Here is a 19448-nt window from a genome sequence, read left to right as displayed (position 1 = left end):
CCTACAGGAGTCCACAGACAGTTCCACAGAAGGCCAGGCAGTCCCACGCAATACAGTACAGCGGCACTTTTTCAGTGGCAAAGGACAGCGAGAACCAACAACAGCCAAGCAGTGGAGCCAGACCTGCCAATAATCAAGTTGAGATACAGTGGGAGTACCCGTACGAGACGGTAATATCCGAGAAGTTCCTCAGCGGTGGCGTATACCAGGTTCAGCAGCATTAGTCAAGCAACAGCCATACAGCAACCTATTGCAGAGTAGCGGCCAGCCACTAAAGGAAATCCACTCCAAATAAAACTATTCAAAATAAATTACTTTTTATTCCATGTTCCATGTCTTAAAAAGGTCTTCTGGTCAAATTAATTTAATAGTAACGTCACAATCCTCGTATTCCTATCCCTTGAATCCTGGCATCCGACGAGCCAATCCACAAATAGGATAAGGATTAATTTAAGTTATTTAAGTATTTAAATAAAACAGTAAGTTGAAACGTTACAAAAGTAAAAAAAAATTAAACTTAAAAAAACATAAACTGTATTAACAAGAGTAAAATTATTTTTTTTAACTTCAAATATTTTTTTTAGGTAAAGTGTTCTCAATTTTTAAAATTTTTTTTTTAGTTTTGTCTTTTTCCGCAAAATAGTTGCTTTAAAAAATTTTTTATTTAACAAATTTTTTACCAACTGTTCGTATTGTCAATAGTAGAAGAAAATTTACCATTAATAATGTAGGTAACTTTGTTGAAATTGATTTCTTTTATCGAACAAAAATTATCATGCCGAATTATTTTTCTCTAGTGGAACCATTTTCATATAGTGGGAATCTAAACATGCAAACATGCAAATAACCTTCTTAATAAGACAATTTATAGATAAATTGAGAAAAATATAGATATGAAGAAATTATCACGCAAATAATTAGAATATTGAGATTGTATAAATTATAAAACACTATACTTAACAAAAATAATTTTACTTTTATTGATACAGCTTATGTTTTTTTAGTTTAATTTTTTTTTACTTTTGAGGTTATAAAAGCCAACTAAAATCATTTTAGTGCAAAGTTTAAGACAATGAGCAAAATTTGAAAAAACTTTTTTTTTTCAATCGAAAAAAAAAAAAATAGATGAATAAGTGGGCACAAAATGGGAATAGTGAGGTTAAATACGGTTTTAGTTGAAGTTTTTTTTGAGACAAAAAAATTAAAAATCCAAAGTGTCGAACTTCGAAAAAATGACGGTTTACTTGAAAAAACTAAAATATTTTATTGTTCTTTACTTCTGAAAATTCGTTTGAATTTTTTTCTAAAAACTACATTTAGAAACAAGAATAAACAAAAAAAAAGTGCCAAAAGGTCAATTTGTGTCAAAGTTATAGCAATTTAAAAAAAAAAAGAGCGTTTTTTTTTAATTCGTAACTTTTTTTGGGTTGGGTAAAAAAATCTGAAAAAATTCAGAAAAATGTTATTGGTAGGGTAGAAAATAATACCAAATTTTTAGCAAAATCGAAAGGGGTCGAAAAAAAAACTCGGTGATTTGGCATGGAATGCCCCCAATAAACTAGGTTGGTCCTTATTTAGGGTAGGTTCGATTTTTTTTTGGGATGGTCCTGAATAGGTTCCAAATACACTAATGGAAAAAATTAACGGATCAAAGAAAAATTCCAAATTTTTGGGTGATTTTCAACAGGCCCTAACTTTGAAAGAAATGGTCGTACAAGAAATAAAAAAAAAGGAAATTGTAGCTTGAAGTGTCTACTGTTCCGTCGAGAACGGAAGTCCTAAAATAAATTGTCATCATAATAATATTTAAAAATTAAATATTTAAACCGGTCTCCGTCTAGCGGTGCTAAAATTCATCTCGTCGTCAACTCGGGTCGTACCGCGAACGCGCGCGCTAAACATAGCGTCGGTTTCTGTGTGCATCTTCGTTGCACTCACGCCTTCAGTATATCTCTGTCGTTTGGGTGTCTGAATTTTTCCGTTCCGTCGAAACGACGACCCGGCGTTACCGCGTCTTTTCGTCAGTTGACCACAAGTCTTCACGCTGTACACACTTACTGTGAACATTCTATTCGCTAAATTGCCAAGCCAATGTTAAAATTAACAATAATTGTTAATTAATTGATTATCAATCACGAATTCGTGCCATCGTGCCAAGATAAGTATTAATTGATACGGTTTAATAAGTTTTGCTTATTATTTCGTTGAGTTTCACTAATATTTCAGGAATTGAATAAAGACCGGGTGTTTTATTACGTCGTAGTAAAAACAAGCCGGGACTTGTTGCGCGTGGGTCTCACCCATCAAACATCGAATATTTAGTTGTGTTGCTATTAATTATTCAATAGGATTGAATTCGATATTTAATCTTAATATTCGTATTAATATCAAATAATAATCGATTCAAATAATATTGAATATTTAATAATTATTGTCTTACATTAAATTCCGTCAGTTCATCGATCCATTCGTTTACATCTTAATTACCTTGCAATAATTAAGCATTAATAATTATTATACATACGTGATAATCTTAATATAAATAAAACTAAAAATTGATTTATTCGCGCTAATAATAATCATCAACGCATTTGGCCGTTGTCAAATAATAATCATCAACGCATTTGGCCGTTGTCATATAATAATCATCAACGCATTTGGCCGTTGTCATACAAATACCATATACAACTTCATTCGTACCATAGCCGCGTGCTAACCACGGCCATCAATCCAATTGATGAGAATTTAATTAACTGCAGTTAAATAACAATCTGTTACAATTCATAATAACAATTATAATAATAATTTAGCGTCATAATAGTGTCATTGGAATATCCCATTACAATTTTGACTTCTCAATTCGTAACGCCGATCTGATCAATCGGTAACATCGTCGCGACGCATTTCATAACACAAACATTTAACGACGCAATCGTTATCAACTGAAAGCTTTCACTCATTCGCTCGCATTAGTACCAAGTACTATTTAACCGTCCCACAGTGGACTCTTTAACATCGCATTAGTACCAAGTACTATTTTACTGTCCCACAGTGGACTCTTTAACATCGCACTTGTACCAAGTACTATTTAACTGTCCCGCAGTAGACTCTCTATCATCCCAGTACACATTGACATACACACATACACACACATCTCTACATTTCATTTTGTATCAATTGTTCAACGAGTTACCCTCATTCTCATTGTCTTAACATTCTCAATCTTTTCATTGTATTTCTTCAAAGGGTTTTATGCCGTAGCGCTTTCCCTATTTTTTTTTGGGTCAAAATATATTCTTCGATTTTGATATACCCAAACCACGAGTTTTATTAAATAATACCTGTCATATCCTACCTATCATTATAAGAAGTTAATTACATTCCAATTACTAATTTAATTTAATTTACAGGTAAATTTAGATTTTAAATATAAAATAAAATTAAAAAGAAAGGGAACATTTTCCCACAAACATCTACTTTTTGGATTAGAACTTCAAATTTTTGAAAAAATTAAAAGATCGTGTTTTTTGCTCTGAAAAGCTCATAATCTTTAACGGTTACGTAACAAATGATCCGAGGACAATTGATCCGCGACAATTAATACGCGACAATTGATCCTTGCGACAATTGATCCGTCGATAAAATGCGTGTAACATGAAAAATTACGCCCTTTTTTCACTAATTTTGTGTGCTCGTAACATAAAAAATATACTCACACACAAATTAGTAAAAAAGGGCGTAATTTTTCATGTTACACGCATTTTATCGACGGATCAATCGTCGCAAGGATCAATTGTCGCAGATTAATTGTCGCGGATCAATTGTCCTCGGATCATCGGTCGTGTCACCATCTTTTTAACACGATGAAAACAAACATTTTTTCTGAGCTTCGTCCACAATTTTATTGCAGACAGTGCTTAAATTTCCAAAAAAAGAAAAAGTTTTTTTTCAAAACAAAATTTAAAAAAATAAAAATTTTTCGAAAAAAATTTTTTTTGGAATAACTAGGAAATTTACAAAACCAACACCCAATCATTTTTAACACATTTACGGCGCTGCATTCCGTGATTTTACTGATCTTTCATTAAATTCAAAAAAAGTTTTTTTTTTGAAATTTTTGTTTCGAAAAAAAACTTATTTCTTGTTTGGAAATTTAAGCACTGTCTGCAATAAAATTGTGGACGAAGCTCAGAAAAAATGTTTGTTTTCATCGTGTTAATTATGAGCTTTTCAGAGCAAAAAACACGATCCTTTAATTTTCTCAAAAATTTGATCGAGTGAAACAAATAAACGGCTGGTTGGATTGATCTGGCTCTTTGTAGGGTGTTTGTGGACATATTCAACTATAAAATGCACAGTTAACATTATCGATTTCTACAATATTTTCGTTTCAGCGCTTGATTTTCCAAAAAACCACAAAAAGCCCTTTTTTTGTTGCATTTTTAAATTCATGTGACGATAGGAAAAAATTTTTTTTTTGAAAAAGCAATGGCTAATCGTTGAATGGAATTTATTCAAGTTTGTGAAACCCACCATTAACTTTCTGTGCGATTATTAGCTTCTGAGATATCAATAATCAATGACAAAAGGATCCTTTTCCATTTGAAGACTGATATCTCGGCGAGAAGTGGACGTATCAAGGTCCATAAAAAAAAAATTAAAGCTGAATAATGAAGGTATCCGATCCTCATAAAGGTTAAGCAAAAAAAATTTTTTCCACGCCCGAAGACCAAAAAACAAAAATTTAAAAAATTTGAAAATTTGTTTGTCGCTGGTTTTTCTAAGATTACTCTAAAACCGCTGACGCTAAAAAATTTCGAAGTTCTAATCCAAAAAGTAGACACTTCAAGCTACAATATCCTTTTTTTTTATTTCTTGTACGACCATTTTTCTCAAAGTTAGGGCCTGTTGAAAATCACCCAAAAATTTGGAATTTTTTTTTGATCCTTTAATTTTATCCACTAGTGTATATAAAAAAAAATCGGTCTATCGGTTAACCCTGCGGGCCAGCCTTGAAACTTTGCGCTGTTTTCGAGCTCGTTGAGCTCGAAAATACTTTTGTATGCCGTTGTTTTCTGAAAAATCATTTTTTCCCGGGAAAAACGGATTAGATCTGGCCATATATAAGAAGATCAAACCAGATCTGCCTTAGCAGATCTGGCCAGATCTTTAAATTGTCTCTATCTGACGAGATCTGGCCAGATGTAACTAAAAAATAATCTTTTCAAATCTGACCAGATATAACGAAAAATTAATCTTATTAGATCTGGTTATATCTGGTCAGATCTTTAAATTGTCTCTATCTGACGAGATCTGGCCTGATATAATCAGATCTGACCAGATATAACTAAAAACCAATCTTATAAGATCTGACCAGATCTGGTTAGATTTTTAAATTGTTTCTATCTGGTAAGTGTTGCGTAATCACAACTACATTCAAATTTGAATGTAGTTGAACTTCCGGCAAATAGAGGCAGTACCTACTGGGGCCTAGTGTCTATCTATTCAAACTTGACTTGCGCTGTGCGACGCATGCGCATGGATTTTTCCTGCCTCGTGGCAAGGAGACCGACGCCATTATCTATTCGTTTTATACATTTTCAAGTGTCACCACGTGTTTTGTATAATCTATTCAAATTGCACTCATCTCGAGTAAATAATTAAAAGTAATCAATTAATTACATTCAGAGTTCGTAACTCTATATAAAAATATAATTATTTTTATAATTGCGAGCACCAGAGCTCATAAAATAAATAAAAAAAACAATATCAAGAAATCCAGTGCTCTCCAACCTGTTCCTGAGGAGGTTATTTTCGACGGAGAATCGTACAGGTGCTTAAATTCTACTTTATAAATTAATTCAAGTGTTCATTAAAACAAAAGACTCTGTTTTATTATTTATTTGAATATTATTATGCTCAATTTCTTAATTAATTTAAACATTATTTTTCGCTCAGTAGCCTCTGCAATCATGCTACCACGTGTTCAACAAATAAATTAGAATCAGTGTAATTTATCATGAGCTCATTAAATTCAATTTAATTAAGTGATCATTACTATTGAAACTCAATAACAAAAATATTTATCTATTCAATGCTATTAAAAATAGTAATTACGTGTTCAATAATTCACTTCGCTCAGTAACCTCTGACCTCATGTTACTTATTATCATGACAATTTTGCATTCAACTTAGTGTTCAATTAAACTCAACTTGATTATTTTTAATTCATTATTTACTCGAGCTCAACTCAATATTTTGTATTCAATCATTCACGTATTCATGAGCTCAGACATTTAACAGTATTTATAAATTAAATAAACTATTTAATTTGCAACCCAGTGATATTTTGTGCTGTGACAAATAAAAATATTGTTATATTTTTAAATATGCGTATTTTTCAAACATCCCAACCACCAACCAGTCCTGGCATGTCTTTATTTAATTAATATTACAACATTTTATGGTCCTTCGAGCCGGATGGTTGGTTGGTTGTGTCGGTAGCATCCTCATTGGGCAGCTGTACTCATATAACCCCATCCTACAGGTCAAGGAGCTCACTATGGGGGATGAAGAGAAGAAGAAGGGTCTTCCAACGGACCCGCAGCACTCAGAGGTCCCTGAAGGTACCCCCACAGACCAACACCTCTTTCCAGTGATCAACGTCGGCGACACTCAAGTCCTCAGCGACTCAAGCGCCACCGAGACTGGGATCCACAGCGAAGGAGACCCGTCCAAGCAAAAAATAAAACGCTCTACAAGGAAATCGACGATTTCCCCAGCACTCGAGCTGAAAGTTATCAGCCAGCACTCACGCCTCAGAGGGTGAATGGCACCAATTCAACCTCACTCACGACTCATTAGCACTCACCTGCACCAAGGAATTCTCGGAGAGCTCATACGTCAAGGACGGAGTATACGACCTGGTGTACCAGTCGTATATCAACGCCAAGGGCAAACTAATCGCACTCATCAACTCAATTCCAGTACCAGCTGCTGTTTCAGCTGTAGTGCACTCAACCCGGGCTCCAACGCATCTGCCAGCACTCGCAATTCCCAAGTTCGATGGGCGTTACGAGAACTGGCCTGAATTCAGGGACTCATTCACCTCAATGGTGATCAATGCTCCAGAACTTGCTCCAGTTCAACATCTTCAGTACCTGAAGAGCTGTCTGCAAGGACAAGCAGCACTCAGCCTCGCCAGTGTGCAAATGTGCGACGACCAATTTGTACCTGCGTGGAACCAGCTCAAGGAGAGATATGACAACCCTCGCCTAATCATCGGTGCTCAGCTGGACAAGCTCCTTAACATGCATGCGCTCACTTCACGCTCATCTGAGCAGCTCAATTACCTTCTGAACACCGTTTCAGAGGTAATCAACGCACTCAACGCACTCGGGGTACAATTAAACTCAGATTTGAATCCCGGCTTACGCAGTTGATCATATCAAAACTGGACTCACACAACCGGGAGCTCTGGGAAAACAAAATGGGTGCTTCCGCGGAATACCCAACCCTCAAAGTACTCACTGAGTTCTTGGTCAGTCGTGCTCGTTCTCAAGAACGAGTGGAACAGGCGTCTTCGTCCAAACCACCGCGCTCATCCACTAAAACAGTTTCATATGCTGCTGCAGCTGTTACAGACTCATCTCCAGCCACGCACTCATCTACTGCACTCGTCTGTAAGCACGTCCGGCATTCATCATGCTAGTACTCATCGCTCAGCAATTTCACTCGCGATTTGCCTACTTGCCCTTATCATCAGTTAAGTACTCATCCAGTATGTATATTGCTGGATCAAGGTTCTGAATCACCTTTTGTTTCAGATTCCTTGATGCACTCACTTAATCTCTAAAGCACACACTCATCTATTCAGATCATTGGTATCGGTGTATCCAATGCTGGTAAAGCTAAATGTCAATTCGCACTCAAACTCTCATCTAAGCATTCAAACGACTTAGTCATCATCGCACACGGGTTAGATGAACTCATTACAAGTTGCTGACAAATTAAAGCACTTTGCAAGGCGGGCGGATTCCTTCTTGCTAAATGGGCAAGCAATCATCCCGAGATTACAATAAATCAATCATGTGGAAGCGATCAAGAATCACAAATTCGAGGATTTAGACTCCAGCACCAAGATTCTGGGCATGTACTGGTCCTCATACTCAGATCAGTTCTATTTCACGTACTCACCACCATGCTCAACTCATAAATTTACAAAAAGGATCCTACTATCAGAGATTGCTCAAATTTTTGATCCTCTTGGATTTCCCGCACCACTCACCATTCGAGCCAAGGTATTCATGCAGGAGCTTTGGCTCGAAAAGCTCAGCTGGGACACTCCATTGGCAGCCAATCAACGGTATAAATGGAGAAACTCCAAAAACGAACTCAAATTTATCTCTGAAATCAAAATTCTAAGATGGATCCACTCATCCACGTGCTCAACCACCGAAATCCATGGATTCTCGGACGCCTCTCAATTGGCAATGACAGCTGCCGTGTTCATCAAAGTCCACACACCTACTCATGGAGTCAGAGTTACGCTGCTCTGCTCCAAAACCAAGGTAGCTCCGTTAAAACGACTAACGATACCAAGGTTAGAACTCACCGCAGCTCACATGTTGGCAAAACTCTCAAAACACTGCCAGAGCACTCTAAATCTTACTCAAACGCCAACATACTTGTGGACGGACTCAACAATTACACTCACGTGGATTAAATCTCATCCGTCTCGCTGAGAGGAGTTTGTTCGGAATAGGGTGTCACATATTCAAGATCTACTTCCAGATGGCCACTGGAATTTCACTCCGGGCACAAAGGCTGGATTTGTGTTTTTGTCTGCCTTTCTACGTCAGCAGTACATCTAGAGGTAGTCAGCGACTACAGCTCTAGTGGGTTCATCGCAGCACTCCGCAGATTTATCAGCCGACGAGGCATCTGCACAGCGCTGTACAGCGATTGTGGAACGACGTTCAAAGGCGCTGAAACTGATCTCAACCGTCTGTTCACTCAAGGAACTCAAGAGTCAAGAGAAATACTGGATCACATCACTGTGAACAGTATTGCCTGGCATTTCAATCCACCAGCAGCTCCACACATGGGTGGAAAGTGGGAAGCTGCTGTCAAATCACTCAAACATCATCTTACTCGAGCAGTGGAAGAGTCTTCATTTACGTTTGAAGAATTTACGACTCTTCTTACGCAAATTGAAGCTATATTGAATTCAAGACCATTGGAGCCACTCACGGAAGATCCAGATGACATGGATGCACTCACTCCTGGTCACTTCTTAATTGGACGAGCACTCAACATGATTCCTGAACCAGCACTCATCGATACAAATAGTTTTCGATTGTCTAGATGGCAATTTCTACAACAACGTGTTCAACAGTTCTGGAATCATTGGTCTACAAGTTATCTTCAACGACAACTGGCAATCACCAAGTGGCAACGTCCAACTCATCAAATTCAAGTTGGGTCACTTGTATTACTCACCGACGAAAGGTTTCCACCAACCAGGTGGCCTCTCGCTCGTATCATCGCACTCCACCCTGGCAAAGATGGATTGACCAGGGTTGCTACGCTCAAAACAGTGAACTCAACACTCACTCGTCCAATCACGAAGCTTGCACTTCTACCAATTGAACCAGAACCTCACGAAGATGACGAAGAATAACTTAACTGGTTCAATGACATGCTCATCAAAAGATCAAGTACTCAAGAACTCATCAATCATCAACTTTGTTGCTGATGGCGGGCGGAATGTTGCGTAATCACAACTACATTCAAATTTGAATGTAGTTGAACTTCCGGCAAATAGAGGCAGTACCTACTGGGGCCTAGTGTCTATCTATTCAAACTTGACTTGCGCTGTGCGACGCATGCGCATGGATTTTTCCTGCCTCGTGGCAAGGAGACCGACGCCATTATCTATTCGTTTTATACATTTTCAAGTGTCACCACGTGTTTTGTATAATCTATTCAAATTGCGCTCATCTCGAGTAAATAATTAAAAGTAATCAATTAATTACATTCAGAGTTCGTAACTCTATATAAAAATATAATTATTTTTATAATTGCGAGCACCAGAGCTCATAAAATAAATAAAAAACAACATCAAGAAATCCAGCGTTCTACAACCTGTTTCTCACAAGGTTATATCATCGAGAAAGCAACAGTGTAATTTATCATGAGCTCATTAAATTCAATTCAATTAAGTGATCATCACTATTAAAACTCAATAACGAAATTATTTATGTATTCAGTGCAATCAAAAAGAGTAATTACGTGTTCAAATAATTCACTTCGCTCAGTAACCTCTGACATCATGTTACTTATTATCATGACAATTTTGTAATCAACTCAGTGTTCAATTAAAGTCAATTTGATTATTTTTAATTCATTTATCTACTCGAGTTCAACTCAATAATTTGTGTTCAATTATTCACGTATTCATGAGCTCAGACATTTAACAGTATTTATAAATTAAATAAACTATTTAATTGCAACCCAGTGATATTTTGTGCTGTGACAAATAAAAATATTGTTATATTTTTAAATATGCGTATTTTTCAAACATCCCAACCACCAACCAGTCCTGGCATGTCTTTATTTAATTATTATTACAACAGGTAAGACATGGCCAGATATAACTTGATCTGAACAGATGTATTCGAACAGATCTCTACTTAGATCTTTCAGTTGCTATTTTTAACTTCCCGCTGAGAAAATCGACGATTTTCAGAAAATTCGGGAAGTTATTGGTTTCACCCCGATTTTCAAAAACCAGGTTTTCATCATATGTTGACATTTGAAGGTGCTAGGATGCTATTCTGACATTTTCAGAGCGATGTCTGTATGTATGTGTGTGTGTGTGTGTGTGTGTGTGTGTGTGTGTGTGTGTGTGTGTGTGTGTGTGTGTGTGTGTGTGTGTGTGTGTGTGGATGTAAACCTCTCATGTCTTCTTGATGAATGAACCGATTTAGATGGTTCTTGCGGCATTCGAAAGCTATCTTCTGAACTTAGATTTTCAAATAAAATTTAGACCATTTAGTCAAATAAACTCTGAGATATTTAAGAAATACGAAAAAAAAAAAATTTTTTTTTTCGTTTTTTTTGGATATTGTGAAAACTGTTAGATCGATCAATTCCAAAATCTAATCAGCTCTAGAACTCGATAAAAGCTTTCGATTGCCACCAATAACGTCTCAATCAGATAATCCGTTCAAAAGATATCGTCGACGAAAGAAACAGTAGAAAACTGTTTTTTGCAAAAATCGTCGAAACGACTAAACCAATCATTCCCAAAATTTTATTAGCTCTAGACCTCAATAAAACGCGCCGAATGCCACCTCAACCGTCTTAATCGGATAATCCGTTCGAGAAATATCGTCGACGAAAGAATGAAAAAAAAAATCGTTTTTTTTTCGTTTTTCGTGAATATTTCAGAAACTATCGAATCAATCAATTCAAAAATCTAATCAGCTCTAGAACTCGATAAAAGCTTTCGATTGCCACCTCAACCGTCTCAATCGGTTAATTCGTTCGCAGGATATCGTGGGGAAAAAATTTGGTAAAAAACGGTTTATTCGAAAATAATGGAATACAAACGTATTTTCGAGCTCGAAGAGCTCGAAAATGTATTCACGATGATGTTTTCGAGCTTAACAAGCTCGAAAACAGCGGGAAGTTTTGGGGCTGGCCCGCAGGGTTAACCGACAGACCGATTTTTTTTATTATTATCCTAGATAAATTTTAAATGTTTATGTATAAAATCCAGATGCTATTATGAAATAGGAAAAATAATTATTGTTAATTAGATATGTCTTTTATTCTCACTCTACGCTTGAGATAACATTTTCAAACATACACTTATATTAAAAATTCCTAAACTTAAATTGTATTAACGAAAGTAATACGAGCTAAACTTGTTTACACGTCAATAAATTTGACCAATGTGAGATCTTTGAGTTATAGCTCAATCTCAAAATATTGTAAACTTAAATAAATAACTTCATTATTAAATTTACTTCAATTATTCAATTCAATCATTAAACATTTTACACATTTATCATAGGTCAATATAAAAATTAATATATATATTAAAATATAATTTGTATTGTAGTAATAGACAATAATTAGTCAGCAATTTTTTTAGGCTTTCATTTAATAATTTAAGTAAATTTAATAATTACGTTCAAAATAACTGTTTTAAACATACGAATAAAGATCCTCAATCACAAAATTTCCTAAACTTAAAACGTTTATGTTTTATTTTTTTTTATATATATACCACCATTTAAATATAGTGGAAACCTAAACATGCAAACATGCAAATAACCTTCTAAATAACAAATATGTAATGGAATATATTTGTCAATAAATAAAATGGTAAAAGAATGAAAGACCCATTGTTATTCATCCTTTATATGAATTACTATAATATATGCATAACTACTTAATCAGATCTGATCGAATCTGATGCTGTTGACAACTTCGATATAGTTATATCTGGCCAGATATGATAAGACCTTTTCATGTCTAATGTATTTTGCAATCCAGATATAGTTATATCTGTTTAGATCTGGCCAGATATGATAAGACCTTTTCATGTCTAATGCATTTTGCAATCCAGATATAGTTATATCTGTTTAGATCTTGCCAGATATGATAAGATCTATTCATGACTAATGTATTTTGCAATCCAGATATAGTGATAACTGTTTAGATCTAATCAGATATGACTAGATCTGATCATGTCTGATGTATTTTTCAACTCAGATATAGTTATATCTGTTTAGATCTGATCAGATGTAACTAGATCTGATTATATCTCAAATCCCATATCTAACCAGATATAAATAGATCTAATCCGTTTTTCCCGGGTTAGCATTTTTTCCTCCCACGATATCTCGCGAACGAATCAACCGATTCTGATAGTTGAGGCGGCAATTGACGCGTTTTATTAAGTTCTAGAGCTGATTAGATTTTGAAATCAAATAATTCAATTTTTTTCCTAGATATCCGAAAAAAAATGTTTTACAATATTTTTTTTAATCAACGATATCTCGTAAACGAATGGACCGATTAAGACGATTGACGCGGCAATCGACGTGTTTTATCAAGTTCTAAAATTGATCGAATTTTGAAATTGATTTATCCAGTCGTTTTTGAGAAATTTCAATAAAACAAAAAACAAAATTTTTTTTTAATTCTTTCGTCAACGGTTTCTCTTGAACAAATGAACCGATTTTGATGGTTGAGGTAGCATTCGACGCGGCTTATAAAGTTTTAGAGCTGATTAGATTTTGAAATCGAATGATTTAATTTTTTTCTAGATATCGGAAAAAAAAAAACGTTTTTCACTATTTTTTGAATCAACGATATCTCGTAAACGAATGGACCGATTAAGACGATTTTTACAGCTTCAAGATATTAACAAGCCGCGTCGAATGACATCTCACAGATCAAAATCGGTTCATCCGTTTAAGAGTTATGAATATTTACATACATACACAGAAAAAAAGGATTACTTGAACTAAGGAATTTACGTTCTTCCCATATTTTTTCTTGAATCAAGCTTACAATTTGTATTTGATTCAAATAACAACAAAATTTGGATTTAGAAGCTAATTTATTTATTGAATAAATAACTATCTCGATTCAAGAATAGAATTATTCAGCTTGAAAATTTTTTGTTTTTGTTTAGAAACATTTCAGACTTATCTCAAGTATTTTTTTACTCGGTTTAAAGTATTTAGATTTTTGATTCCAGTATTTTTTTCTTGGCTTAATATAATTTAATTTTTGACACAAGTATTTTTTTTCTTGGATTAAAATAATTCAATTATTGACTTAAGTATTTTTTTTCTTAGTTTAAAGTGATTTAATTCTCGGCCGAAATATTTTTTTCTTGGTTTAAAGTGATTCGATTCTCAGCCCAAGTATTTTTTCTTTTGGTTTTTTAAGAAATAATTTTTCCTGTTTAAAAAAATTATTTAACTGTACGGCTTACTTTATCCATCTAGGAGGGTTAAATGTCATTTTTTTTACCTTCGATAAAGAAGGAATTTTAATTTTTTTAAATTTCACTCGGCCACCACACGCATTTGGAAATAAAAATTTATTCTTTTACTTAAAGCTATTCAGTATTATATATATTCAAGACTAAGCTGAAAAAAAATTCCTTTATTGAACAATAAAAATTTGAATGAGTTCTATATTTATAATAAAAAAATTTAGCCTTCATTTGTAAATCATCAAGTTTTCTTAATTTAAGAATATTTTATTTCAAATTAAAAAAAAAAAAAAAAAAAACAAATATAGTTTCACTCGGAAATTCCTTAAATAGCTGAATTTATAATAAATAAAATACATATGTGCCCAAATATTTGCTAAACTTCCAAATAATTATAACATTTATGAAATAATTATTATTATCTTGCTTTTTAAATTTTATCTACTTAACCTTATAACGTGGACAAAATTTTCATTTCTTGTGCAGGAGCGACAAAGATAGAGTAATGAGAAAAGAGTGGGAGAACCTTTGCGTGAAACCAAGAGAAAACTTACTTGGCTTAAGCTCGCAGTACTCTTGGTTCGAAATTTGTATTTTAATTCAAGTTATCACTGTTTGTTGACTCAAAACATCTCATTACTTTATTCAAGATTGTAACTTCCTGTACTGAACATTTATATTTTTTGGTTAAAGTAACAATTATATTACAGTAAGGATCAATATTGATTAAATCAAAAAATTTTAATTATTTAATTAAGTAACTCAACTGTTGAATCAATCTTTGCAAATATATTGAGTCAAAAATTTTTTTTCTTCGTTCAAGATTTAAAATCCAAGGAATTTTTTTACTTCCATCAAGAAAATCTCGGTTTTCATTCCATGCCCTCAAAAGTTTCTTGGCTCAAGAAAAATTTCTTTGAGCCAAATAATTTTTTTTTTCTGTGTACATACGTACGTACACACATACATAAACTCGGACATCATCGTGAAATTAGTCAGAATAGCTTCCTAAAACCTGGAAACGTCAAAATTTGATAGAAATTCGGTTTTTGCAAATCGGACTGAAACCAATAACTTCCCGAATTTTTTTAAATTTTCAATTTTCTTAGCGGGAAGTTAAAAAAAAAATTAGTATGCCTCTAAGGTTCAAACTGAATTATTTACAAGCTAAAAAAAAATATACAAGAAAATGGAGGTAAAGATGTAACAGGCTTCAATTTTTATTTAAGTTATTTAGTCCAAAAAGCCGCTAATGAAACTCAATCATTTACATACTTGATAAGAAAAAGAGCTCTTCATAAAACCAAGACGAGTTAATTAATGATAAATCATTTACTCAAAATAATTTCTTAGTAGGTGTTTAATACAGCAGTAAAGTAGCTTGTTATGGAAATAAGATATACAGTTAAATGATTTTATGAGAATATTAAGCCTCGATTGCTGTTGTAGACCTGAGACTAAAATGAATCAGAGTCAAATACATTCTTATTGGTGGATTAACGTACACCTTTCAGAATAAAGCTCAAGCTGAAGACTTTTCATCTCATTGAACTATCGCATGAAATAGATCGTATTTAAACCCTTTGAAAACAAAGCACTGGTATTTTTATGCTTCATTCTTTAACTATTCACTTCAATTTCAGAGAAAATAATAGTTCCAAGTATTTGTACCTACCGTTTTGTTTGTAAAATATAACTGTACGTTTAATTTCTTTTTTTTCTTCAAGACTTTTGTATATTTCTGCTTTATCTTCTTCAGCTGTTTTGGGTCCATATAAAAATTTGCAGGCACAACCTTTTTGCATTATCTGCGCTCGCGGATACCCTGTCAGCTCACAAAATCCATCTGAGCAGTATACGATTGGATATATTGTCGGTACTTGAGCATTTCCTAACACGAAATTACTATCTGTAACAAACCCAAAATAAACTATTATATCAGTTTCAAGAGTTGAAAATAAAGTGCCTAAGAAGGTGGATAAAAAAACATTTAATTTAATTTTCTAATTTCTTGGGCTCAGTAAAAACAAGTGTGATTCAATTGATAGGGCTGGCGATAGCCTGTTGGGCATGGTACTCAATTACCAAAGCGTTGGACCAGGTTCAATTCCGACATGCACTAATTAATTTTATTTTCACAATTATATTTATGTTCATTACATTGGCAACCCCCTGGTAGTGAAATACTGACAATTTTTCGAGCGAGTTAAAACGGCGTTGACTTCATTACAAAATAATATTGGAATACAAAAACTCGATCGAATCTGCAGGGATCTACTGCCTCAATGACTGGGCCGGTAAGTGGGACTTTTGATCAAAGAAGAACATCTGTATCGGCCAAAAATTAATGGCGGCAGAGGCCCAAAAATTTGCAGAACTTCTAGCTTTGATGTAAGCGAACGTGTCAAAGCAGTAATAGAGTAAGTCCTCCACCACCAACGTTGCCCTTAGATAACAGACATTCTCCATTGTGTAAGTGCTATATCATACACAGTGGTCTCTGTAGGATGGATTATAACAATACCCACATTAACTTCCTAGGAGACATAATTTTGGATGACAAGATATCCAGATGACAAAAACACGATGTAAGATGGACTTGGTAGCTAAAGGCTAGGACTCATAGCGACGGGAGAACGACGGTGGGCTCAGTTAACGCTAGATCCCGGTTCTTCCTGAAGTAGTGACGAGTTTCCTTGGACTTGGGGCGGAGAATCACCGAAATAAAACTATGTCTCTTCCACCCATGAACTCACAAACAATAGTACCTACAATCCCGGGAAAAACGAATCATATATTACCATATATAGTGCTATATTTAAAAAAAAAATCATTAAACAGTGAGAAAAAAAACTTATGACAATCAGATGTCTCATGTATTCTAATAGTCTCTAAATTAGGTAATTATTTTTATTCTTCGATAAAAAATCACGGCGTTGGCTGGGTTCGATCCTAGGTTCTTTCGATTTAAAGTCTGGCACGCTCACCACTGCGCTGAGTGATGAACATGAAATACAGAGTCTTGTATTTATTTAGATGCAGGTGAATGGACATACATGGCCATAGATAACTATATATGATTTGTTTTTCCCGGAATTCTTCAAAATTACTTAGAATTTTATTGAACTTTGAAACCACATACATTTATAAATTCTTGCAAAAAAAAATAGATTCCGGGAAAAAAAAAAGTATATCTATCTAAATCTAATCAGAACTGCAAAAATCGGAATTTTCCATGATAAAAATCTGCATTGATCAAAGTAGATGTATGCAAATTAATTCAGACTTTGGAGGATCTCTTTGATCTGTAATTTTTCAAAAGATTTTATTTCTAATAGCTTTAAAATTTCGATAAAAATCAAAACTTTTAGTTTTTTGAGTTTAGGGATTTTCCGTTTCTTGTCTTGATCTGCGAAGACAAAAAATGGAAAATCCAGATTTTCGTAGATGTTACTTATGTGTAGGATTTAGATCACTGTAAATCAAAAAATTATTTTAGTTACATTATAAAAGTAAACGTGTTTTAAAAATTATCAAGAAAATTAAAATAAAATTTGGAAAATCGAAAAGTGCACACCTTGAACGCTCATGTAATATTATGGATACGTGATCATTTTACATTTGTTAATTTTTTATCCGAATGTTTTTTTTAAATAAGTTGAAAAAAAATGTATCTGTTTAATCGACACGAAATATTTTTTAACGATACGTTACCGGCAATTTGTCTTTACTTACTAAAAAAATAATAGTTAACTTATTTAAAAAAACAAAAAAACAAAAAAAAAAGAAATAGCGCTTGCGAAGCCTGGAATTCAAATGAACTAAAAACTCTATACATCTATTTGTGGAGAAAAAATGGTGAAATTGTTATTAGTTAAAACCATCAGTTTTGAGTTTGTATTTAATTATTAATGAACGTGACGGTTTAAAATAGTGATATTCGAAAGGGTACCTAAGAATTACAATCCGAAGCTAATAAAAAAAATTAAAGTTATTCATCAATTCCTTCAAGAGATATCGTGCTCACATACGTACAGACCAACTGACGTCCAAGTAAAATTTTTTTCAGTTAACTTTTTTTTAATAACAGTCTAAATAAACAAACTTATAACTATGTCACAATTATTCAATGGAGTTTCTTTTTGCTATTGGTGCTTTTTTTTTTTAATTAAGTGCTATATAAAATAGTGATGATGATTGAAGTTGACCGAAACTCAGTTTTAAAATTTGGTGACAGTAGAGCACTACCTCTTCAAGATGTGCAATAATTTTATCTCGAGTTCTTGTGTAAGTCACATGCATGGATATATTCGAATCATTTATGGTTATAAGCTGAAATATATGACTTGACGTAAAAAAAGTTCACAGCTTTATATACGGGCATATATGACTATATCTGATCCATATATGTCCAATAGATTGTATATAGGTTCATATGACTTAATCAAAAAAAGTCTACTTATCCATGTATGGGTACATACGACCCATATATGGCCATATATAATGAAACACTAATGCAAAAAATTGAAGGAACAGAAAAATTTTGTAAATTTCTTAGTGATTTTTAGAAGGCTGTTGGGTGAAAAATAATCGTATCGAGATTTTAAAAAAAGCATTTGATAGCTTAAAATCTCTAGTTTTGGTGCATTTTTTCGAAATTTTCTAAGAGCTCCATCTATTCCCGGGAAAAAATGTTTTTATAAAATAATATAGAATTTTATACAATTTTATAAAATTTTGGAAGATTTGATAAGATTTTACAGCAAAATTTTATAAAAATTCATACAATTTTATAAAATTTTATAATATTTTATACAATTTTATAAAATCTTCTAAAATTTTATAAAGTAAGATCTGAGTAAGGAACGTAATAAATAAATGTAATTTTATAAAATTGTATGACATTTTATAAAATTGTATAAAATATAACAAAATTTTATAAAGTTTTACACAATTGTATAAAATTATATAAAATTTTATACAATTTTATAAGACTGTACAGCGAAATTTTATAGAATTTCACATAATTTTATATAATTTTATCAAGTTTCATAGAATTTTATAAAATTTTATAAAATTTTATATGGTACGATCTTAAAAGGGAAGTCATAATTAGATAAAATTTTATATAATTGTACGAAATTTTATAAGATTTTATGAAATTGTATAAACTTTTATACGATTTCATAAAATTATATAAATTTTTATACAATCTTACAAAATTTTATAAAGTAAGATCTTAGTGAGGGAAGTAATAATTAAATGATATTTGATATAATTGTATGAAATTTTATAAAGTTTCATCCGATTTCATAAAATTATATAAAATTTGATACAATCTTATACAATTTTATATAATTTTATGAAGTAAGACCTTAGAAGAGAAGAAATATTTAGATGAAATTTTATAAAATTTTATAAAGTT

The 19448-nt window shown here is 33.1% G+C and overlaps 1 protein-coding gene across 6 annotated transcripts in view; it reads right to left on the bottom strand.

Moving 5' to 3' along the window:
- Window positions 1-19448, bottom strand: part of LOC130674864 (potassium voltage-gated channel subfamily H member 8) — a 535814-nt gene that overhangs the window by 292405 nt on the left and 223961 nt on the right. For 5 of the 6 annotated variants that reach the window (XM_057480297.1, XM_057480299.1, XM_057480294.1 and 2 more), the window contains one exon: window positions 15699-15932. In XM_057480297.1, coding sequence (XP_057336280.1) covers window positions 15699-15932 — 234 coding nt within the window. Of the gene's footprint in view, window positions 1-15698; window positions 15933-19448 lie in introns of those variants that run through there. The other variant, XM_057480300.1, reaches the window with a different exon arrangement.

The sequence above is a fragment of the Microplitis mediator genome, chromosome 9, assembly GCF_029852145.1.
Source record: "Microplitis mediator isolate UGA2020A chromosome 9, iyMicMedi2.1, whole genome shotgun sequence".
Lineage (NCBI taxonomy): Eukaryota > Metazoa > Arthropoda > Insecta > Hymenoptera > Braconidae > Microplitis > Microplitis mediator.
This window is presented reverse-complemented; position numbering and strand designations above follow the sequence as displayed.